The sequence below is a fragment of the Pieris napi genome, chromosome 21 (genome assembly GCF_905475465.1).
Source record: "Pieris napi chromosome 21, ilPieNapi1.2, whole genome shotgun sequence".
NCBI classification, from domain to species: Eukaryota; Metazoa; Arthropoda; class Insecta; order Lepidoptera; family Pieridae; genus Pieris; species Pieris napi.
In genome coordinates, this window is record NC_062254.1 from 11034126 (window position 1) to 11058966 (window position 24841).

Sequence of the window (24841 nt, forward strand, 5' to 3'; positions counted from 1 at the left end):
GACAACTTACAAACTTTAGCTCACATACCTAAAGTAATCTTCATACTAAAATATCGTCCAATATCACATACATACAGTTTAGAAGGCTTTTTCTATATATATTTTACAATATTTCATCAAAATCATATATCTTTGTAAGAATGTTATGTTTAAGATGAAACACTGGTTTAAAAATTCTTTATGATCACCGTTCCTTTTTTCTCATATAATTAATCATACACCCCACTCGCTAGGAATTTAAAAACAATCATAATTTATTCAGTTTTATCCTGTACACTTCGTTAGCAACTTGTGTGTTCTTAAATTTCAATCTTCGCTCTTTTTGGTCTTTAGAGTCCAATTTATTTTTTATGTCTTTCACACTATCTTCTATATCTTCATCAGTCTTTAATTTTTTTATTTCCGAAGCTTCGCCGTCTTCGACAAATAAGTCTTTTACGGAAACTAATCTATGTGTGTTTCCGACTCGTAGTAATTTTTTAAGACTTCTCGTGGTCTTTTTTTCTATGAGCCCTAATAAGCCCCAATCGTCTGTTTTCTTGCCATCTAAAACACTCTCCAAATGCCATGCTGCATTTCTCACTTCCATTTTAAGTCTCTCACACTCTTCGAAACTGACGTTTCTGCTCACGTTTAGCGATGGTTCTAGAGGATTGACAATATATAGCGGTAGCGCATTCGGTTTTCGGATTGGAACACCTTCGTTAATAGAAATGGCTCTGTCTTGGAAATCGAATTGCGCGTAAAATTCAAAGAAGTGAAATAGAAGAGTTTGTAAGTCGTCTTTGCTTTGACTATAGCTGTCTTCTGGTAGTTTGTTTAGGTCACGTAGGAACGTACAGTTGAGATTCTCTTCGGCTATGCGGACGTCTTCTTTACCTGCAGTAAATAAACATACTAAACAAACAGGAAACACACACACAGATTTAATAAGTATTCCAATGGATTTCAAATAAAAAATCTTTTGAAATTTGTTGAAAAAAGTGGGTATGTAAAATCATGATAACTGACAGCGTCGTACACTCCCTATAGGCCAAAAGGCATTGACTATCCAAACAAAATGAGAAAAAGACTTTAGCAGAATAACATTTTTACTAAAAGCACTGCGTTCTGCATATTCAGATTAACTAAAAACTATTTCTAAACATGAATCCGCGCCACCTGTCGATAAATTACTGCTTCAATGAAAAACAAAATTAAAGGAAAATGTTTGACGAAAACAAAAAAAAAATTTTTTTAGATCGTCTTAAGCAACACTTAATAAAAAGTTAAACAGTAGAAGTGATACTTACTAGACATTTTTACCAAGTACTTCAAGCTTGGCAGTACAATACCATCATTTCTTTTCTGCTGAAGAAAAAAAAGGACCATCAGTGTCAGAGGGAAGTTAGTTATCCACCTTCCAGGATGTGGACTCGTAAGAGAACAGGCACGCGCCCAGCGCCGCACAGCAAATGTTAGAGGCCTGACTCGTGAATCTAGAGACCCAAGTAACCATAGCAACTCGGACATGTATACTCCAGAACTGCAAAAATCAGTTGATATGAAGTTTGGAGTCTCCAGGATTTACTTTAATATGTTTTGAATAAATATTGACACTCTTTTGACATTGTGGAAATTATATAATTTATTTATTGAAAAATTTGTACTAACGTGTTATTATAGCACAAGTCACATTCTAGATCAGCCATCTCATGTGAATATTTAACTATGGGCACCCTAGCATTTAATATCCTGGTCACTCTGGTTGCACCCGGGGCACGCAGCTCAAGTAATGTTGCCACTAATTCCATATGGCGCTGCCAAGGGCTTCTTCCACCTTCACATTTTTTTTCTTGAAATACTAAACGCCTTTTGGAGTCCATCTGTAACTTCATGACAGTACAATATTGTGAACGAGTGTAACGACAAAGGCATAAGAAAAACTTTTTTGATGACAACACTGTAACATTATAAACTACAGTGGTTTTTAATATATTATGTAATATTCAATAGTTTTTTTTTTTTTAAATTACTTAAAGACATTTCTTTTAAAATTTTAAAGATAGGGTATTTCGAATTTCGTCGCACGAATTTGATGATACTGACGCGTTTCCGGCAGCAAAAATCACTTGTAGATCGAATGAAGGTCCGAGACTCCTGCATAATCAGTATCATCAAATTCGTGCGATGACATTTAAAACCCAACTTAAAGATAGGATAGTCTAAAATTACAAAACTCAGAGCAATTTAATAATTTGATAACACTTACCATTTCAGGGGCTACAATATTTGTTAAAACAAGGTCCAAGTCACAGCCCATTTTACCAAACCCATTCACTGATGAACCAAATGGCTTGATTGCTATGTTTGCATAAAGACTGCTACATATCACTTCAAGCTAAAAATAAATGTACTTTGAATTTATTTTTCTCTAAACACAATTTAAGAATATTCATTAAAATTTATTTTGATAACCAACCTGCCTAGCTACCATATACCGCAACCTTACATCCATATCATTCAACTTTGTTTGATCATAGAGTAGCTGCAATTGATGTGAGACTGTTTCACAGTTTTGTAGTTCATCAAACAATACATCTTCATCAATTTTACAACTACCATGTTTCACTGCTAATAATTTATTACTAGCAGGAAATTTTTCTTTTGCTCCCGAAGCAGCTCGAAACCAAAGAAATGGTGACTGTACAGACATAATATCAACATCTTTTTGATGAGCACTACATGCTTGTAAAACATCCTTCATGCTATCTTCAGAGCTAAATTCAATAAGCATATAATGCTGCAAGAAACAAATTAATAAGTGCTGTTATAAAGTTCTGTTGTAAGTTTTATAATTATGAAAAATATGTATATGGTAAACCTTCTTTAATACTCTTCGCTAAATAAACTATTTATCATGCTATTTTACCTCGTCACTTGAGTTTTTATAATGGTGAACATCATTTACAGTTGCATATTTTGAACAATATCCATACAGTTCATTAAATGAGGACTCTGAATTTACTTGAACTACGAGACTTTTTTGTGCTTCGGCTCTTCTTTGTGCCACAACTTCGTCAAATGTAATAAATCTTTTAGAATTATCTGAAAATTTAAAACAAAATATAACCTGTAACAAATTTATTATAATGTATTGATAATATTAGATAATACCTGATTTATTTCTAAAGGAGAAGCATTTACAATAAGAGGTATTATAAGGTTTTCTATTAAGACACAATTTAATTGTCTGTAATAACACAGACATTTTAAAAATACTAGGAAATTAAATTAAATCTAAGCAATCCCAAAATGATAATATTGCTCCAGAAATAATCACAATTCACAGATACCCACAAACTAGAAAGACTGTCATTATACAGATCAAATAGAAAATATTTTTGTTGACGACTGCTGTCAAAACTAATTAACTGCAGTCTGCAATTATGACATCATAAATCTTTTATCATAGGTGTCATCATGAAAAATGTAAGCTATGAATAATTATGCTTTGTCAATTTATTTCACGAATAAAGATGATGTGCTTTGTGATACATCTACTTAGTTAGCCTGATTTATTTAAATTTGCGATTGCGATTGACAGCTCAAATATATATAATAAGGAAATTTGAATTATATTTAAACAGCTATAATCTAGGTTCTGTTTTCTGAAATCTGCAATTTGCATACTCAATAGTCAATATTCTACGAAAGACTACGCGGTATTGTCGAAAAACTATAGCCTTCGCCATGGGCGAAAAAAAAATCAATAGTCAGAGTCAACTGTCAAGTGTCAACACTCAACAGTGGACCTTGAGAGTAAATAACAATTATTGTAATGTATATATTCGCCAGAAATTATTTATTTTGATCTGGTTGCGACAATACCAAGCTTTAATACAAAATGACTAGTCGTTTTGTGCAGCGTTTAGTGTTTTCAAAATTTTTAAGGAATGTAAAACCTAACCTCTTACAAAGCTATGAAGGTATAAATTCTTTAAATACAAATACAGTTATAATCAGAAATTATGCTAAAAGTAAAGATAGAGGTAAAGAAAAGAAAGGCAAAACAACGAAAGTTGATATTAATCCAACAATGATGGCAGAATTAGTTGATGTGAATAAGCTAAAAAGTAGATGCCAAACCTCAATTGAAAAAATGCGAGAGGATTTTGCAAAGAATCTATCACTAAGATCTACAACAGGCTCAATAGAATCCTTACCAATCAAATATGAAGGCAAAGATTATGAGTTACAGGAGCTCGCTCAGATCATAAGAAAAAATCCAAAAACACTTGTTATAGACTTTTCATCATTTCCTCAAGTCATACCAGATGTTTTAAAAGCAATTCATAGCTCAGGATTAAACTTAAATCCACAACAAGATGGAACTAGGTTGTATGTGCCCGTACCTAAAGTGACAAAAGAGCATAGGGAGGCCCTGGCAAGGAATGCAAAAGCTTTGTATATTAATTGTCGAGATGCTATGAAGGACATTCAAAATGAATTCATTAAGAAGAGTAAAAAACAGACTGGTGTTTCAGAAGATTTAGTTTATAATATTGTAAAACAAATAACTGCTTTATGTGAACAATATCAAACAGATGCAAAAAACATTTTTGAAATAAAAAATAAAGAACTTCTAGGAAATTAAAAGCATTTATTGTTATTTATTGTAAAGTTACTTTTGTAGTCAATAAATAAATAAAAAATCACCTTATTTTTTATTATTAAAACAACATTGGTGCAACATACACCACCATTATTTTGTAACTAATGGTATTTGTATGATATTCTTCGAGCTATTGCTATATATAAATAATAAGAGCAATTTATTTAATTGAGAAAATATATAACTAATTAATACATTATAAATAACTAACCTTAACATATAATAACTAAAATATATTATTAAAATGAGAGCAATTTACATTCTTACTTTCAATTGTAACATAGCAACATATTATGGTTAGTGTAGACCTCTGCTAATTTTGAAGTTTTTGTGTATTATATTTTTGGCAGTTGCCAAAGCTAAATGCCTATATATCAAACTAGTCGTTTCGCGCCCGCTTTGCTGGACGAATTAAAATAAATTTTATGTTTCATTATTTTATTTTTTTCATATTTTTATTATTCTTCTTTTTAACTTCCCGCTAAGAAAATTGAAATATTTCGAAAATCGAGTTTTTAACAGATGTTGACGTTTTGCGGTTCTAGGAAGCCTCTTTTGTTTTTATTAGCGGGAAAAATTTTCATAAAAGTAAAACAGAAATAAAAAAATGAAGGAACGTTGGAATTTAAAAAAATAGCCATAAATTTTTTTTTTCAGAATTTAAAAATTTTCGCATCGAATGGTGGTAGTTTCATGTCGATACGATCAGTGGTTTAAGCGTGAAAGAGCCTCAAACGAACACCATTTTTTTTCATTATATATATATATATAAGAATATCAATACTGAATACTCAATACACGTCAAAAATTTAACCTTATCCTTTTTTTGTTCGGTGGGTAAATATTATGTAAAAGATGTAATCTACCACAGGCTCTACTTGTTACGTCAAATGTTTTTACACTATATATAAATGCCGATAGTGATTAATGACAATTGACGTTACAGTCAGTCTGTCTGCTGGCATCTGGCGATATCGTAGAATGTTTATTGTTTTGCTTCACTGACTATTCCAACTGAACTATATTCTATTTAATTTCGTTACTTATACTACCATTAAAATGGAAAGAAATCAGCATAAAACTAAAAACTATTATGACAGGGTTATGCCGCGCGTTAACAGTATATCTCGTTCAAGTTTAAAATCAAATCCAAACATTACCCGCCACGACACTTCTTCCGTACGTCTCGGCGGCAAAGCAAGTATTTCAAACTTGAGTTCCGGTGTAATAAGTGAACTTCCAACGGTATTGCGTGACTACATTCCTGAAAATGTAAAGCCCAAAAAGATCATACACAGTACGAAACCCAAAAGAACTCTGCAGTCTTTAGATTTGAAAAAGTCTTCTCTTCAAATAAAAAATGTGAAAAGTGCTAAAAATCTTCACGCTCAATCTTCGGCACCAGCGATTCTGAATTTGGATGAAGTAGACTTATCATCAAGTCTAAGTCATGTCAGACAATGTTATTCAAGTCGGTCCCACACCAGATTAAAAGAATTAAAGGTAAAGTGGCAAATCATCTGTAAGAACTTTATAATTATGGCATTGATTTACCATACATTTGTTATTGTAAAGTAACAACAACTAAAAGAATACAAAAACAATAAGTAAATCATGTTTGAAATATCTTCTCACATATTTATAAAATCACTTTCAGGAGGAAATAAAAGAATATGGGAATATACAAAAGACTAAAAACTTCTGTGGTCGGCTATACCAATCATGTGGAGTATTGCTAAATGAAGAAGGAAAAGTAGCAGCTGACAAGGCCGTTCAGGTTGAGAAAATAGGTATATTTTTTACCTTGCAATTCATTTAGTTTATCATATTAATTGATATAGTTATCTTCATATTACCAATGTTTATTGACATAATATTTGATAAACATAATATATTATATCATAATCAATTATAAACATAGTAAACTATCACAGGAATTAGTCAAAACTATATATTTTTTAAACCGAAAATAAACTGATATTAGTTAAAGTATTTCGGTCTTTACTACATACCGCCATCTATTGTGTGGGATAGTATCTACTTGGTGTGGTTTTTATGTTGCCTTTAGAATAATACTTCATTATTTAACTAGATGTCGCTATTTCTACTATATATAAATAATTTAATTAATATTTGCCGTTAGTACAATACCTCCTACTTTATTCAGTTGGTGCTATACCGAATTTCTAAAACTATATTACTCAATGATTTCTTAGGCCAAATGAAAGAAAATGATCGTAAATTTTAAAACATAAGTATCAGCCGAAATAGCTCAGTTGGGAGAGCGTTAGACTGAAGATCTAAAGGTCCCTGGTTCGATCCCTGGTTTCGGCAGTTCTTTTGTTTTGTTTAATATTTGACATAAGAATAATTTTTTAGATTTAGTTAGAATATATTTAGGTTGAACTTCTTTTAGTTAAGTACGGAGAAGTTCTGTTCTAGCCTGAAGATATTTATCAAAAGAAAACTCTTTTTCAGATGAATCCTCACCATCGCAAAGGTACGTTCTTAGTGTTCAAATTTAATTTATTAATATTACCTAGTTGCCCGTTGGCGATTAAACATTAATTACTTTTTCTTATAACCAATCGATTACAAGTAACAATTATTTTTTATTTACTATTTTTTATTTCATATGAATATTTTCAATGTAACTTGTTGGCCTATTTGGCGAAGGCTACATATAGCCTCTTTAGCTCAGTGGTAGAGCACTGGTCTCGTAAACCAGGGGTCGTGAGTTCAATCCTCACAGGAGGCAACGTATTTTTATTTTAGTTTAAGAACTTGTCGTATGATTAGGCTTCCTAATATACCTTATAGTTATAGAACAAATCTAATTTATGAAATTTGACAGTTCTAAATTTTGGTTCACTAATAAATTGAATGCATAGGCAAGTTGCCTTTGTTAATTTCTATCTCAGAGCTGAGGTGGCATTTAATTATATATCCCTTTTTTCGGTCAATCTCGAGGCAACCTTTAACTGTTACGGTTTTTTCGTTATTTTAACTGTTGATTTAATATTAAACAAATAAGGATACTTTATCCCGACTGATTTTGAGAGACTGACAATTAATAGAGATGCATTCTTCCTCAATATACTACACGAGTTTGTACCATGAAGTACCGTTATTTACAGTTACCTGACATATCCTGTTCAGCCTTATCTCTTTGTCATACAATTAAGTCAAGTAAGGCATGTAAAAAATGTATGTTTACATTCGCTTTGTTTACCTCAACTAGCATTATCTGATTAGATTTTTTTTTATTTGGACCACAAAATTAGGACAAAAAAATTTACGTACCTATACAATAAAAAGCGCTGCCGTCAATATGCGGACAGTGAAATAAAGTAGATACAGTGAAACAACAATAAAAAAAACAAACTATAAAAAGGAAAGGTATTTTAAAGTTAAATTTTTGGTTGTTTATGAACTCTCGTGTGCCGATAGAGATAGATTTTTGTGCCTGTATCTGTGTTTTTTCAAGTGGCAAATTGGTTCTATACTTACGCACCTGAAATATTGGATTTTCCGAAATGTAAAGCCCGGATCTCCTGGTTCAGGCACAGACGCGCTGTAAGAATTAACGAATTTGTGGTATAACTAAGTTACTATTATGTTTCTCCAGAAATCTTATGAATTTAGGACTAGATAAGCTAGTTGAATTTGGGAGCGAGTTGCGTATCTCTCTAACTTTAAAGACCATAATCGCATTTGAGAATAATTTACGGAATAATAGTGGACATTCCCATTCAATTATAACGATAAGCGGTATTGAACATTACAGTTTATTTTTGTCCATATTGACGCGTTAACCAAAAAACCCATACGTTGTATTTTACGTCGTTATTTACAAAGCATCGATACGTCATATCCGCTTTCCGCTGGCTGGGCTCCAGGTTCAGGCTATTTCTGATATCGACATGATGTACGGCAGGGAATTAGACCGTTTCCTAAACATTTCCTTTATTTTATAGTTTCTTGAATATTAACTAGGACTTTTTTGTATGCTACTCATACATTTACTCGTAAAAGGACTGCAACTATTAAATTTGAATTTAAAGTTAAAATTGTCATAACCTGTACTATTGTATAAATAAAATGTATTGCTGTTAAATATACTTTCACCAGCGTATAAAGTACTAATGCCAGCCATTTAAAAACTTAAGGATTTCTCGATTTCTCCCAAGTTTTTCAAATTAAACCATCTACTCTCTTTCGTAGAACCGTTCTAAGTCCTAACTCCATACCTCGGATGTGTAACTTAGACAATTTTCCTTATAATTGACTATCTCTCTTATATACAATATTGTTCAACTGATATTTGACTAACTGTTACAATCAGACACTTAGTTAGCTAGTTAATAATAGTTATTAAGGATTTAGTTTTTACTTTAGCTTTCCTTTGTAAGAAACAAGTAAGTCCGGTTTAGACTTCTTAAATATAAAAATAATCTTTAAAGTTGCCTGATTATTCGATATGGCGTATTCTTAAAATAGCAACCACGGCCCTTATAAGGGCAACGCACTCCCTGAAATTGAATGAACAGACGTCATCAAACCTTTTAACGAGATTATATTACGTCCTTATTGTTCCCCTAGCATAGAAACGAGAAAGGTGTTTTTATATTTAGCATAGTGAATCAATGATGCACTTGATACGAAGCCAAAAGTGTTTTGACGTAAATCGTTATCGGCTGCTCTCGGCTTGTAAACAAGGGATTTTTGGGTAGTGCGCATGATTCATGTAAAGCCGGGTCCACATTTGTAGCATGTTGACGTATCACGATCCGTCGTATCGTATCTAGTATCTGTATCATAAATATGGACGCTCATTTTGTCCATGTCGTATATTTAAGGCGTATCTTGTAAAAAACGCGTCCATACTTATCAAATGCTGTATCATGTCAGTGTATCGGCTTTAACTTTACAAATATAGACGCTTCACTTTTCTTCCGATGTATCATGATGCGCGTGTCTTTCAGTGCACTTTTCCCTTCTCGTAATGTTCAGTCATGTCTTCGTTCCCAAACGGTTTAGCCATGTCAGCAATTGCTCACAGTTTGGCGGTGACTAGCGCCTGTTATATTATCATTAATAGTATTTCAAAAAAAGTTAAATCTAGACGTAGACGGCGCTGGAAGTGTTTAGAAACCGAAACAAACGTGGTGGAATACCATTGATGCGAGATTTAAAATTTCAGCATACCAGCGGAAAATACAAAAATTTCACTCGCATGCAAATGCAATCGCAATGTTGTGTATTCCCTTTGATGATCGCGAAAAAACCGACACAGGATGGTTCGCGGTGTATCAAGTATCGTATCGCGATACAGTATCGTGATACAGTATCAAAATACGTCCATACCACCGATCGTGATACGCGTATCGGATACGAGGTGTATCAAGATACGCGCTTAGTGCGGATCGGGCCGTATCCGATACGGCATGTATCATAAACGGGTATCATTTTGCGTCCAAACTAACGATCATGATACGCGCCGAAGCCACGCAACGGAGATACGATACACCGAAATGCTACAAATGTGGACCCGGCTTAAGCCGGGTCCACATTTGTAGCATGTTGACGTATCACGATCCGTCGTATCGTATCTAGTATCTGTATCATAAATATGGACCCTCATTTTGTCCATGTCGTATATTTAAGGCGTATCTTGTAAAAAACGCGTCCATACTTATCAAATGCTGTATCATGTCAGTGTATCGGCTTTAACTTTACAAATATAGACGCTTCACTTTTCTTCCGATGTATCATGATGCGCGTGTCTTTCAGTGCACCTTTCCCTTCTCGTAATGTTCAGTCATGTCTTCGTTCCCTAACGGTTTAGCCATGTCAGCAATTGCTCACAGTTTGGCGGTGACTAGCGCCTGTTATATTATCATTAATAGTATTTCAAAAAAAGTTAAATCTAGACGTAGACGGCGCTGGAAGTGTTTAGAAACCGAAACAAACGTGGTGGAATACCATTGATGCGAGATTTAAAATTTCAGCATACCAGCGGAAAATACAAAAATTTCACTCGCATGTTGATGTTGTGTATTCCCTTTGATGATCGCGAAAAAACCGACACAGGATGGTTCGCGGTGTATCAAGTATCGTATCGCGATACAGTATCGTGATACAGTATCAAAATACGTCCATACCACCGATCGTGATACGCGTATCGGATACGAGGTGTATCAAGATACGCGCTTAGTGCGGATCGGGCCGTATCCGATACGGCATGTATCATAAACGGGTATCATTTTGCGTCCAAACTAACGATCATGATACGCGCCGAAGCCACGCAACGGAGATACGATACACCGAAATGCTACAAATGTGGACCCGGCTTTAAGGATTGCATCTCATTGCGTTATACTTGAACGTTCGGAGTTACATAGTACCACAAACTTTAACCATACAGTCCTGTACTGTTTAGAGCGGTCGAGACGGTAAATGGCAGCACTGTTGCAGTGACCGAATATCAGATTACGTATTAATTAAAAAAAAAAAAATACGTCCGAACGAAGAAATCCATAATACAAGTTGGCCAGTGTCTTTAGGTGCACAGAAGTCATTTTAGGGTTTTCTCACATTCCAAATCTGTCGTTACGTGTCGGTCTACTGACCTTTGAATGATCTTTGAATATATAAAAAGAGGTATCCAGATATCTAATGAAGACGGTTAATGAACAGAAAACATTGTAGGTTTTTTATTCTAAACGTTTTTAGAGTCGAATAATTTAAGCTTATAACTTTTTACACAACACAAATTAATTTTTAGTTTAATAATTATGTTGAACACATATGAAGTTTTATTTTTGAGTACATTACCTGCAATAATTTATTTGTCAATATAATAATAATAAAACCTTTATTTCCAATCATTACAAATGTACAGTTTAGATTTGTTATGCAAATTATATATCTTTATAAATATCCTAAATTCCTTCAGTACCGTTGATTGGAACCCCTTCACGGGTTCACAAAGGCCTTCTCCAGCTTTTCCAAATATGGCTTTCTTTCTCCATTCGCTGCTAGTTTACATATACTATGTTTAATTATAATGGGTACACAGAGTTGTTCATCCAGTTCCCCATACATGTTAAAAATCAGTTCAAACACCTCAAGCGTCCACTAGCACTATAAACCACTGTTAACTAATCAGGTATTAAATTTTGTAGCTAAATTGCTTCTTTTAATTGTACAGCCACAGATAATTTAATAGTCAAATAAGACTAAACTACTTTGTATTACAATGCACAATATGCTGCCGTCCTTTGGCAGAGACACACTGTAGGCATTAGTCCCTCTGCGAATATGGATGCAAGAGAAAACGGATAAGCCCTAAGTAAATTGCTACATGGCATCTACAACGTGATTTACTTGGTACGTACGTGACTGGTCTGCGTGCAAGCCATGACATTTATCTCAGGGCCCGGGTGTACTTTAGCCTGAAACAGGTTTAGTGCCTCTAATACTGTAAATTACGCGAGCCTTATAGCGTTATTTGAATGTCTATCTCCGATAATTCGGGTAGAAACATTAAACAACAATTTGTCGTAAGTTATTTAACCTAAAATACCTCCAACAGTATAGAAACGGTACAGTGCACAAAGCATGTATGTGTTGACCTATGTATATTTTAAAACGGACTCAAACAAAACCACACGGCAGTTATTCATAGGAATTCAATATAATTTTATATTTGTCGGTTCTCTGAATTCGTAACATAAACATTTCGATGTTTTCCTGTAATTCAATACTAAAATAAGATTGTTCCAAGTTGCGTCTTAAAATACTTAAACCGCTTTCAAAGAATCATTCGAGCTTCAAGCTTTCACGTGAGACTCTAATAGGTCAAGAGCACAACAATAGACGGCAGATGAGGTCGTGCGGTTATTGACCCGAGTGCATGCGCAGACGCAGCATCATTTTGTATTAAATTGTAGGGATAGCAAGCATTTTAGGTATAACAGACTATATCTTAGTGATATTCACAATCACATGACTAAAGCTGAGTTTTTTAAAGCATTGTTTACTCACACACATATTACGAGTATAACTGCTATCACTGAATATATTTGTTACAAAGATTTACGATAGAATTGTGATGAAAAATTACTCGAAGGACATTTTCAGCAACTCCATACAGACCTTTCGCCGAGTCGTTTTAGCAACCTTGTGTCTTAATTATTTTATATTTAATTGTACATATTTACATTGGCTCGCTCATGCTTGGCGGACCCATGCAAATTCTTCAACACAAAGAATCCCCTCGTGAGTGCTGCGATATTGTGGGTTACTCGATTGTGAGGAAGTTGCATAAATTTGCCTTCTTAAGTTTTCATGTCATTTTCACACCTGTATATCTTGTCTTTAACATATTTAAGAGCAAAAATAAAATACATCATGGGATGAAACGAAACAACGTATTAGAGTTTTTTAATATCCAATGAAGTGACTTGGATTTGTAATGGTTTCTCAATTTTCCAGAACGTTCAGTGTTCAGATTGAATGCAGAATCCCAATAGTATTTACGATTGCGTGGTCACGTACTTCGGCACTTGAATGTCGAGAGCTTGTACGTTTTAGGGTTCGTTTGTATGAGACGTTCTAGCGATGGCCACCAGCTGTTTCTGTTACAATTATTCTATAAAAAACTCTATTGTGAATATAATACTGTTACGTGGATAAAGAGTAATAATAATTATATAAGCCCGTTTAATTTCCAATCATTACAAAAATAGCTTATATTTGTTATATACATTATATAATTTTTTTCTCTTGTTTTCTTTCAATACCAATTGATTGGAACCCCTACGAAGGTATGCCTTCTCTAACTTTTTCCAAATATCGCTGTCCATGGCTTTCTTTCCCCATTCGCTGCCTGACAACGCTTCTATTTCTTCTATCCACCTTTTCTTGGGGCTTCTTATTCCCTTTAGGTTTTTGATTATGAGTAAGAGAAATGTTAATTTAATTAGAATTGTAATTTGAGTTATGCTATGATATGTAGAATATATTTCGTACTAAATGTAATGTTGTAAATTTTTATATGGTCAAGAACCCACATAGAAGTAAACTTCCCTTGCGGTTATCCTTCGGAGTTTAGCCGACCGCGATCACGTAAATGTTCCTAGGGGGAGTACGTGATCGTTCATGTCACGATCCATGCAAGCTAATCAGGTTTTCCTGTTATAAAGTATTTTAGGGACCTGTTATATTTCAGGTTAAGCGTGACTTGCAAAAACTTGATGTAAAACATAATGTTATCATGTGTGGCATTCTGTAAATCATTTATATTTGAATGCAGTGTCATATAATACTGTATGTGGATAAGGATTATGTATAGTGTATGATTCTAGTAGATTTTTTGAGCGGCGTAGGAGACTAAATTTACAATAAAACTGTGATGAAAAATTACTTGATGGACATTTTCAGAAACTCCATAGAGACCATTCGCCGAGTCGTTTTAGCAACCTTGCTATGTTTTTTTTGACGTGACAACGTCTTATAATTCGATGGAGCCGGCTGCACGCACGAGAAAACATGACTCATGCGGCGTTACCTCGCTCCGAGGCGTTACCTCGCTCTGAGGCGTTACCTCCATCTGAGGCGTTCCATTTAAAATTGACATAATTGTATTTATGCGTACAAATAAATGTAACTTGATCAATTCAATTGTGATTTCCGTTTTAGTTACCTCCTTCTTTCTTTTGAAAAATGCTACCATTCCATCAGTATTTTCATATGACGTTGTCACGTTCAACTATCGTCAGTAAACCGACTTTACAGACAACCGATTTTTTTAATTAATTTTAACATTGTATATTCGCGGATGCTTGTCGGACCCATGCGACTTCTTCAATACAAAGAGTCCCCTCGTGAGTTGTGCTGCGATATTGCGTGCTACTCGATTGTGTGGAAGTTGCATGGATCTGGTTAGCGCTGCGCCTTCTTAAGTTCTCAAGCCATCTTCAAGCGTGTATTTCCATTTAATAACATATTTTCATAAGTATCCGGTTGATCTAATTTTAACTTGTGTGATGTTTGAGAGCAAAACTAAATTACATGAAAATAAATTAGAAACTAAAGCACTGTTATGTTTGAACCTTTACGGTTTCTTCTGCAACACAATAAAAAAACATAGCGTGAAAAGCGGCATGTCTTAGACCTTAAAACTTGCTATATGTATGGCACGCAATACTACGTTCCAACTTGCCGTCTAGGCATCATGAATTAAGCAGGCAAATGTATCTGTTCCATGTCCCATTTGGGTCACAGTTTACTTAATATTTAAGAGACTATATTTCGCTCACATACATCTATAATTACATCTAATAATTCAATATGCTAATTCTTAGTATAAACAGTTTTACTAAGGAGAATCCTCGAACACATTGTCGGGCTCCACATCTTTGTGCTCCCGAATAGTGAATCAATAATGGCACCAAAGCAATCCTATGTTTGCAACTAGAATACTAAGTTAGGGAACAATCGGTGGGTATTACGGCGATGAATACCAATCATTGTGTTAATGCGCTCACGTTCGCTGACGGCATGGTGTTACGAGAGGCGGTAGAAGTAGCTGCTAGGTGCATAGTAATTATTCAATTAATGCATAAAATGGCGTGATACCATATTGCTACGAGTCGTATATTCCTCTATTGAACATTTTAATTGTAATTCAAATACAAACTAAAAATAACTTTATTCAATGGAACCTCTGCAGCAACACCCCACAGTAAAATACCATACGACATAACGCTGTGAAAGAAGCTATTATACACAATTTTAGCCGTGTCCTCATCAGTAAACTATCGAATGTGTGGGCCCCACTGAGTTTACTATCTATTGTTATGCCTAGAAAAACAGTTTTGTCAAAAAAGTTTAGTTATCTGTCCTTAACTTTCGGGTTACCAATATCTCGCTTTACGCTAGTAGTTGTAAATCTAATACATTTTGTCTTATTCTCATTAAGCAGTAAGTTATTTACATTAAACCAGTTAACTATACGAGAGATAGAATTGTTTACATTGTCTAATAATACGTTTTTCCTATTCACTTTAAATAGAAGTGAATAGGAATCAGCAAACAATACCATCTCATGAACTCTGTTGATAAAGAATGGGAGGCCGTTTATGTAAATCAGAAATAAGAAAGGCCCGAGAACCGAGCCTTGGGGGACGCCGATTGACACCTGCAGCAGAACAAGGACTGGACGATAGTTGGTGCTGCTAAATCCTAGGGTTCTCCTGCAAACTACCTTTTGCCGTTTGTTGTTTAACGTTTTTAGGTTATTTTTTTGAATTTAAATTGTATATTAAATACATTTTATATAAAATAAAACACTATTATAGTATATTGGATACGCAGCAGTTGGGTGACTATTGTCCGGTGTTTGCATACAATCTTTAAATTTGTCACAGTATAATTCACTGCGGGAAATACCCCAGGTTTTAAACACTCACCTTTGTTCGCCATATAGTGAGCAATGCTGGCGTGGATCGAGCCAAAAAGTATTATATATAGATTAATTTCCTACCCCATGAATAAAATAACGATAATCGTAGGTGTTGTTGTGTCCTTTGACTTTTGAAATATCTCGTGATCTTCCACTATTATAATATAATGAACCCATAATTACATACATCACGAAAGGAAAACTCGTGAGGGAAGGAAAGCTATTGTCTGGTTTTTAGTTTAATACAATAACATTTTCCTTCATTTGTCGGTCTTTGGCCTTAGTTTACCTTAAATAGGGTATTTTTTACTTACTAATTTGCAACATTAAATAATATTTCCTTCCCTTTAGAAACTTTCAAAGTGAGATCTTTGTGGAGCTCTATAATGAAGCCATCGTTGTCGTTCTCATTGTCTTCGTTTCTTGTAAAAACAGCAGTGGAACTCCTTACCCCCATCCATCTTTCCTAGACAGTTTAATATGGCTTCGTCTAAACGGCTGTTACATAGTAACTACTACTAATTAACTAAATAACTACGTATTAATTATTACACGTAAATCAATTACAGGGTCTTGCAGTTTATTAAATGTTAAGGTGAAGTACCGTTCCCCCATAAAACAAGCGATTTCCTCATATTGACCAGCCAATGTCACTTAACATACCCCGCTACAGATCTACAATACGTAAATAATATGTTGAAATTCATAGTTGCGTAAGGACGACTTCCGATCAGTTCGAGCCACTTCCTGCGGGTAATGAAGTTGTCTCTAAGCTCATCACGCCCAAACTCTAGATTGTTCTATCGATTTTCAATAACTAAGATGTGTGTGTGTGTGAAGTGAGAATGAAATGTTAATATAAACTTGGCTAAGAGTAATATTTTTATAGAACAGGCGGTAAACGGTACGCCTGATGTTAAGTGATACCGCCGCCCATGGGCATACTCAATTTCAGAGGGCTCTGGCAGTATATTAAAATGCATATTACCGAATATTGTTAAATCTTTAAGTTATAAAGCACGGCGGTTAAATTTAGATTTTAATACTTATTACTCATAACGTTTTTCTTATTTCTTGAATGATTAATTTCTATGTTGCATATGCAAGAACTTCTTTAGTTTTAATATTAAAAAAGTTACGATAAATATAAAAGTAATGTTCAGTGTCTCTTAAACACTTATTGAGTGTAAAAACTACATCTCATGGATTGCGAAAAGCTTCGGAGATTTTCACAAAATAGTAGTTGAATTTATTTATAACCGTATAATTTTAGAACCTCGCAAATTGCAATGTGTTAGCGAAATTATAGTTTGTAGTAAAACGTATGTGATTGATTGATTTACAATGATGAAGTTCTTAATCAATCACATACGTGATTGTGACAATGTACAACTTGCTTATGGAAACGTTATAATTTGCTATTAATAAATGAAATTTGTACCGAACAATTATATTATACTAGCTGCCCCCGCGAACTTCGTTCCTCCTTTTTTAAAAGGTAGGCTAGGCATTTTGCTATGCTACCCCAGAGACTGCTCGGTTTTAAGGAATGAAAACTTTTTAGGTTTTTCTGTGATTTTTCTCTATATAAACCTCAGAGTTCAAGTTATAAGTTCTTAACTAACAAATAAAAAATAGGGGTTGATCGTAGAGGGTAGATGAAAATTACGGGTTGGATGTATTTTTGTATACTGTATCATAAAAAAATAAAAACAAAGAAAATTGTCTAAAAAACAAAACTTTTTGGTGGAACACCCCCTATAACTTAGGGGTTTGAAAGATAGATAGTAGCCGAGGTAAGGTTCCAAAAAATAAATAAATTAAAATCTCCTTTCTTTGTCCTACTCTTTCTTCCTCTAAGAAACTATACATTGACACTAAATAAATGAACAACAACATGCATTTTATTTTTAAAAAAGCAGTGGTCCCGTTTCGAATAGGCCTGCGAAGCGTATGGTGGCGTGATATATGTTACCTTTTATGTTTTTAATATTATTACATTTTCTCACATATGTTTTTTATTTATTTCGTAATTCTACAGCTAACAAAAATTATATATATAAACAAAAATACACTAAAAATATAGCCAAAGAAATATATAATATTTACAAAAAGGCTCAAACATTTACAAAAGGGAAAAACATGAAAAATTCTTCAATAGATTTAACTAAGTAATACCTAATTTGGCTGTGTTGTGTGATGGTGTAAAAGCGAGGGTACGTAAGGTATGCTCATATGCAGGTGATTTAACCATAGGTATTCCGCGATAGCTTAAACAAGTCAAAATATTGGTCTACAATTTTAATGATGAATGATTTTGGCCATATGGTGAATTTTTACATAAGTTTTCAAGAAAAAACGTGAATTGAAATAAATTGCGCCATTCAAATCAATGATCACGTTGCGGTGATGCAACTGGCTGCGCCGATAGTGATGGAATGCAATTAAATGTGCCGCCGTGACGAACTGCTTATCGCGGCCTTGGCAATGACATTGCGAAAGGTGTGCTACGTTCCTATCGAGCGTGACCGTGCCTTTGTTTCTGATAACTTGAGAAACGATATGACGCGAACACTTTGAAAACGTGATTTTTCATTGTAGTCGGTAGACCTTCAGGTTGTATGCATTTATTGCTCAAACGATTGGTTCTTTATTTATACCTATATCTGATGAATCAATTATATACTTATATCTAAACATAGTTGTGTAATTACTCCGTATATAAGATGTAGTAGCATTCAAAGAAACAAAAACTAACACACAATTCTACATATTGTACCTTGTAGTAGATATTTATATTTCAAGTGCCCGACTAGGTGTTTTGGACATTGTAATGATTAAGTGCATAATTAGAGCAGGGTTGGCCTAATGGCTTCAGCGTGCGACTCTCATCCCTGAGGTCGTAGGTTCGATCCCCGGCTGTGCACCAAGGGACTCTTTCTATGTTTAACATTCGCTCGAACGGTGAAGGAAACATCGTGATGAAACCTACATGTCTTAGACCCAAAAAGTCCATGGTGTGTGTCAGGCACTGGAAGCTAATCACCTACTCTCCTATTAGATTGAAAAATGATTATGAAACAGATTCACAAATCTGAGGCCCAGACCTAAAGAGGTTGTAGCGTCACTGATTTTTTTTTTTAATAATTAACTTCTGAGGTCCCGGTAGAATGCGAGAGCGATCCCGAATCTCCTAACGCGGCCTTACGGTGGGAGGTGTTGCCCACCCAGTTTCACAAAAGCAGATATTCTGGTATTGGTGAAGTCCCGCATACCTCTGCTACATCAGGGGCATATGCATTTCTACCTCAGATTCAAAAGGTCTATTGGCCTTACATACCCGAATCTCACGAATGTCAATCCCCCAATGTCTTGTCTGGCTCAAGATATAATTTGCGATTGCGTTAGCTAATTAAATATTGAACGCGTGATTTTTCTACTGCACACACGAATCATTATTTAGGTACGGGTGTCACGATGTATTTGCGTTTCGTATGTAAACACTTAGATACTCTGTGGTATCATTCATCGCCTCGTGATTTAGCTTATATATAATTTGATGTATTACGCGAATATTTTATGGAGCAAGAACATATTATGTAATATATGTTCCTCTCGTCTCACTTATTTTAAAACTATCGTGTTTCAAAGGAAATATTTCCATACTGTCTGCTTTGATTTCTAGAACTAACTGTTATAAACAAAGATTATTCCGTATAGATTTGAGTGAAGAGTTGGCAACTTCAACTCAACATTTAGATGCATATATTCCAATTACTGTCTACAGAAAATCTCCAATTAAACGTTGAAGATTGTCTTATGTAGAATTTGGTGTGGCTTTATCGTCTCCCTAGATCAGAGTTCCTCCAAGTTGGTAGTGCTAGTCGAGTAATCAAAAAAACGTTTTGGATATTAAAAATACGGAAGATTGTGTGCCAATAGAAATAATTTAACGTAAGTCATAACCGAAATAACTTTGTGTCTGAATAGAGCAATACGAGATTGCTCTATATTATACTTATTTACTTGTAATTCTTTGCTAGTCTCATATAAATACATACATGCATTATATTATAATGTAAGTAGTGTAAGAAGAAACAAACAGATACATCATTTTAATAGAAACAAAAATTGATGTATCCAAGCACACTAACACAATGTGCATAGATATAAAACTAAATTCTCGAAAAGAGCACACATGACACAATGTACGGATATGATTAATGGACTGCGTTTTTAATTGTCCGTTGAGTGAACTGACAAAATGTCTGCTTCATGTCAGTTCCTATACTCTAAGAAATAGTTTATCTTTTTTGTAAATATTTTAACCTATTACTGTTTAATGTTGTGTTGTTATTTAATGCTGTGTATGTGTTGCTATTATATGCGATATAAATATAAATAGTTGCCGCATTGGAATAATCTGTAATGGTAGATTATTTTGTTAAAATAAAATAAATATAAGTCGTAGTGTTCGAGAATGTTCTTCCATGAACAGTCTCTTCAGTCGGTAGCTCATGTCTAAGCGTCGTTGTCAGCAAGCATTTAGGCAGCTTTTTGTCCTGTTTCCGTGACATAAAACGTTGTATAACATAAAAAATAAAAATTTATCAGTTAAAACATCAGTCTAGCCTAAAACGCAACTGACAGCTAAACGTAATGTTATGTTTAAGAAAATTTGACAATTGGAAGTTTTAAAGTGGAAGTGGTTTTGCTACGACCAACACGATCGAATCATTTTCGACAAGGCCGTAATGCAATAATAGGAAGAGCGATTTTAATGAGTAGATTCGAGAATTCAGATTATTAACAATTAGACGTTTTTGTTTATTTTTTGAGTTTGAAATTTTGAAACATCGTTGTCGACATATGGTAGACAGGCGAAACCAGTAAATAAACAGTAATAGCGTTAATCTAAACAATTTGAATTATACAAATTACTTAGTCACACAAGTGAAGTTAATCATACAATCGTGTATTTACATATATGTTTGTTAAATCCTAGTGATTCATTATTCGAACTTGCCAATGTTCTAGTGATAAAATAATAATAATGTCATTGTGGTTAAAAACAATTTCATGTATATTACATTTTAAAATATATACTTAGAGGGAGGGAAAGAGTAAGATATGTTAGGAATTTAATGAATTTAATTGTCATTAAAATATTAAAAGTGTCGAAAATTAATACAAATTATACATTTATTTCTTCGATAATAAAAACACGTGGCATTTTAATTTACAAAATGTCATTTGGGATTTTAATAAATTATTTATATTTGCATAAAATATGAAATACTAATAATTCATAAACTCTCTTCTCGAAATTTTAATTTTAAAAATAGAATTTCTATAAGGAAATTTGCCCTTCTCGCTCTCTCTCAAACGGTCTCAATCGCACTCTTCCTTTTATCCGCTAAAAACGCTGCAAATTGCAACGCAACGCAATAAATAGCTTCTATTTTGTGCCTGATGTATTTTCTTATCTGATTTTCCTTAAGCTATCGCTTCACCTTCATTAAAGCATCATAAATATTCAATTTCATCGTCACTATGAATAACGAGTTCCTTTATTAATTCGCAAGCGTTTTCATTGTCTTAACTAATTCGCATTCACAATACGTAACCGGTTCCTTATTTAGGTACACTTTTATCGCCATTACAATAGTTCGTTCTTTGTCTTTGCCAAGGTCAGATGACTCAGCTTTGTTACAAGTTAGTTTTGTACATTTATTTATGTTCTATTGATGTTTGTTTAAAAGTGAAATTATTTTACTTTCGCAGACCTTTAATTGCCTCGCGTTCTTATATAGGGATGGAGTTTATGAAAAAATGTGTAGGTAATATGTAACAAAATGATAATTTCTTCAGATATTTCTAGACGGTCGTAAAAGCAACATAAATTTTAATGGCACATCCGAATGAGCTCATAGTACATAACGCGATTGACTTGCACAACTCTACGGATGCAATACCTATTATATAATTAAATGGAAAGTTTCTAGTCAAGGTTAAACGTAGAGGTGCGGTAAGGCAGAGGTGACTTCATCATCCATGCTTGGGACTGCCCAGTCGCATGATCTTTTGAACAGACAAGTACAGACCGAGGTCTTAGGTAAGATTCCGTGAATCAAAAACGTACTTATTAGAGTCATCATACTTGTCGAAATCCTACCTATAAGTAAGTTTTCTTTTTGAGTATTACTCTTAAAGTCATACTAAACTGAGTTCAACTGTACCTTCCAATGCGTGTTATATAGTGGTTTACAAAATTCTGACCTTAAGTCGAGTAAATTTTTAAGTTTGTTATCAAAATTCATTGAAGTTGTTTAAAATTGAGAACATTAGAAGTGTTCGCGAAGTCACCTAACATCGCAACATTCCCAGACAGTCAAAGTCAAAGTCAAAGTCAAATCGTTTATTTCAATTAGACCATCTAAAATGGCACTTTTGAACGTCAAAAAAAAATAAAATATAAAGATGATTCTAGTTGCCCCTTCCAAAAGGTAGTTTCGTGTGGAGAAGAATGGGCAAGAAACTCCACACTTACTCTTTTAAAATAGGTTTACAATATTTTGTTACATTTGTTAAATAATTATATGTGAAGACAATGTACTCTTAGAATAAACTACTATACTAAAAAAGTTAGTATACATGTTCCTCACATATTTACAAATATCGAAACCGTAGAATATTAACATTAAAGAGTAATAAAAAATATTAAAAAAACACAACAAAACAGTGTGTGAGATACAAAAAAAAATAAAATAATAATTACATTTGTAGCATTAAAGCAAAAAATCAGCAACCAATTTGATTTTGTCCAGGCTATAGAGCCAATCATAGGATTGTCCTATGGAGCAGGACCAGCATGTTTCCAAGCATTCTTATCTTGAATATAATCATCTAATTTGTAATATGCTTGTTTACAAAGTGTACTTTTAATAAAACATTTAAATTTTCGTTCATTTAGTTTTAAAATGTCACAAGGTATTTTATTGTAACATTTCACACAGTACCCCATAAATGAATTTTGAACTTTGGCTAATCTGAATTTTCATGTTCGAGAATGTGCCTTATATGTGGTTTTAAAACTAGACTGTTTTGGTCAGAGTGACTTTGTTTAATCTGTATATTGTTTCTAAAGTTACGATCTTAGTATCAAATTTTAACTTATATTAATAATTTTGGATGACTTCCAAAAACGACCAGTTTGACCTGTTGTTGTGATGTAGTTGGAATTATCCATATTTTATGATGATCAACAAATTGGAAGAAATCTAAAAGTCTATCGAAATAATCTTTATCAAGGTATATTCCCAAGGTTCAAGTTTTATCGGTTTAGTAGTTGTTTGAATATTTCTGGGGGAACATTACATACATATTTTTCTAATATACATACATACTTTTATTTATATAACTATTGGAGATCTGCTTATGACTATTAATGTCAATTAACAATAGATCAAATTTATTTATAACATTACAAACAACATACTATTTGCATAAATACCTTTATTTGGAGGGTTAGGGAAAAATTTAGTTAAGTATTAGAAATATACCCGTCCTAAATCTCCTTAATTACCAAATTTAAAAGTGGTGATCGTGGGATTTTTTGTACCAAGAACGCTTTGCGTTTATTATTTATACATATTAATTAACATAACATACATTATTCCTAATATTATATAAATATGTAGTATAATTCGATACCTTTCATTAATAGCTTCTTTATAGTTGTGTTTTATACTCATGACTTCTAAAATATTTACGTTGTAATTAGTTTTTGATTCAAAGTAACTTTTTTAATAAAAAACAAGCTGTGTTATATAGTATAGTACTTTTCCGTCCGGTTGACAAAACATATCACTTTTGATAATACAAAAAGTGAATATTCGAAAGTGCGTCTATACCTTTTGTTAGTGTTTCGTGTTACTTAGCAATTAACAGAAAATTTTGTTCATTTAAGTCTTTAAAATATTTCGTGTCAGACCACACCTGTAGAAATAAACCAAGACACTTTGGAGACCACATATACTTTGGTGTAAAACAAAAAGCCAGTCAGTTTCGAATCATTCCGAGGTGTAAGGAAAAAATCTATAAGTTTTGTTGCGATCTGTAAAACGCAACAGAACTTATTGCGACACATCCGTTTCTTGTATGTTCCATTGCGACGTAATAGCCATGCAATCACTTCACATCATAGTATTATTAGATTTAGTATTAGCAGGCATGCATAAAACGCGCACGACCTTATTGTAGCAAGTGATCGCTCGAGCATTCGGAGGGAAACGTGTGCGCGGTCCCGTCACTCATCTAGGCTAAGGCCGGCCGTTCAACCCAGACCTGTCCCACTGTTGCGGTGACTGTCCAATTTGTGCGCTGTGGACTTTCCAAAAACGTTTATAATTTAGTCGTCGACGCTTAATCTATTATAATAGCCATAACGTGACTGTCAAAAAGGAAACTGGTGTGTATTGACGTGTTGTTTGGAATTCTATATTTCAAAAACCAGTTATTAGGTGTCAAATACGAGTTAATGGTTACTTAAGGTAGTAATAATTCAATAGTTAAGCATAGGTTCTTAAATAAATCTAAAGATATCTCTGTCTTATTATATTCTTTCAATCAGTTTATTTTGTACCTTAATGGCATAAATGTTATACATGAAATATGCTTTAGATTCATGTATGTATGAACTATGTAGGACTCAGGTT

The 24841-nt window shown here is 33.7% G+C and overlaps 3 protein-coding genes and 2 non-coding genes across 6 annotated transcripts in view; 4 read left to right on the forward strand and 1 right to left on the reverse strand.

Annotated features, from left to right (window-relative positions):
• Nucleotides 1–95: 95 nt before the first annotated feature.
• Nucleotides 96–3307, reverse strand: LOC125060229 (poly(A) RNA polymerase, mitochondrial-like). 2 transcript variants are annotated; one of them, XM_047665023.1, is made up of 7 exons: nt 3157–3307; nt 2912–3087; nt 2462–2782; nt 2252–2380; nt 1654–1865; nt 1293–1525; nt 96–879 (listed from the first exon to the last, which is right to left on the reverse strand). In XM_047665023.1, the coding sequence occupies exons 1-7, from the start codon at nt 3248–3250 to the stop codon at nt 248–250; spliced, it is 1797 nt and encodes a 598-aa protein (XP_047520979.1). In that variant the 5' UTR covers nt 3251–3307; the 3' UTR covers nt 96–247. The 2 variants fall into 2 exon arrangements, with proteins under 2 accessions (XP_047520979.1, XP_047520978.1); XM_047665022.1 differs by having other exon boundaries at nt 1654–1871.
• A 525-nt stretch (nt 3308–3832) lies between these two features.
• Nucleotides 3833–4643, forward strand: LOC125060429 (ribosome-recycling factor, mitochondrial). The gene has a single exon (XM_047665335.1). It carries the CDS (start codon nt 3887–3889, stop codon nt 4634–4636), a length of 750 nt encoding a protein of 249 aa, XP_047521291.1. The 5' UTR covers nt 3833–3886; the 3' UTR covers nt 4637–4643.
• Nucleotides 4644–5580: 937 nt separating this feature from the next.
• LOC125060221 overlaps nt 5581–24841 on the forward strand; it is a 31841-nt gene continuing 12580 nt past the window's right edge. The window contains exons 1-3 of the mRNA XM_047665014.1: nt 5581–6157; nt 6312–6444; nt 7133–7154. Of these exons, the coding sequence (XP_047520970.1) occupies nt 5714–6157; nt 6312–6444; nt 7133–7154 (599 nt within the window). The 5' untranslated portion in view covers nt 5581–5713. The remainder of the gene's footprint in view (nt 6158–6311; nt 6445–7132; nt 7155–24841) is intronic.
• Nucleotides 6916–6988, forward strand: Trnaf-gaa. The gene has a single exon. It is a non-coding gene; the product is annotated as a tRNA-Phe (tRNA).
• On the forward strand, nt 7341–7412 carry Trnat-cgu. Its single transcript has one exon. It is a non-coding gene; the product is annotated as a tRNA-Thr (tRNA).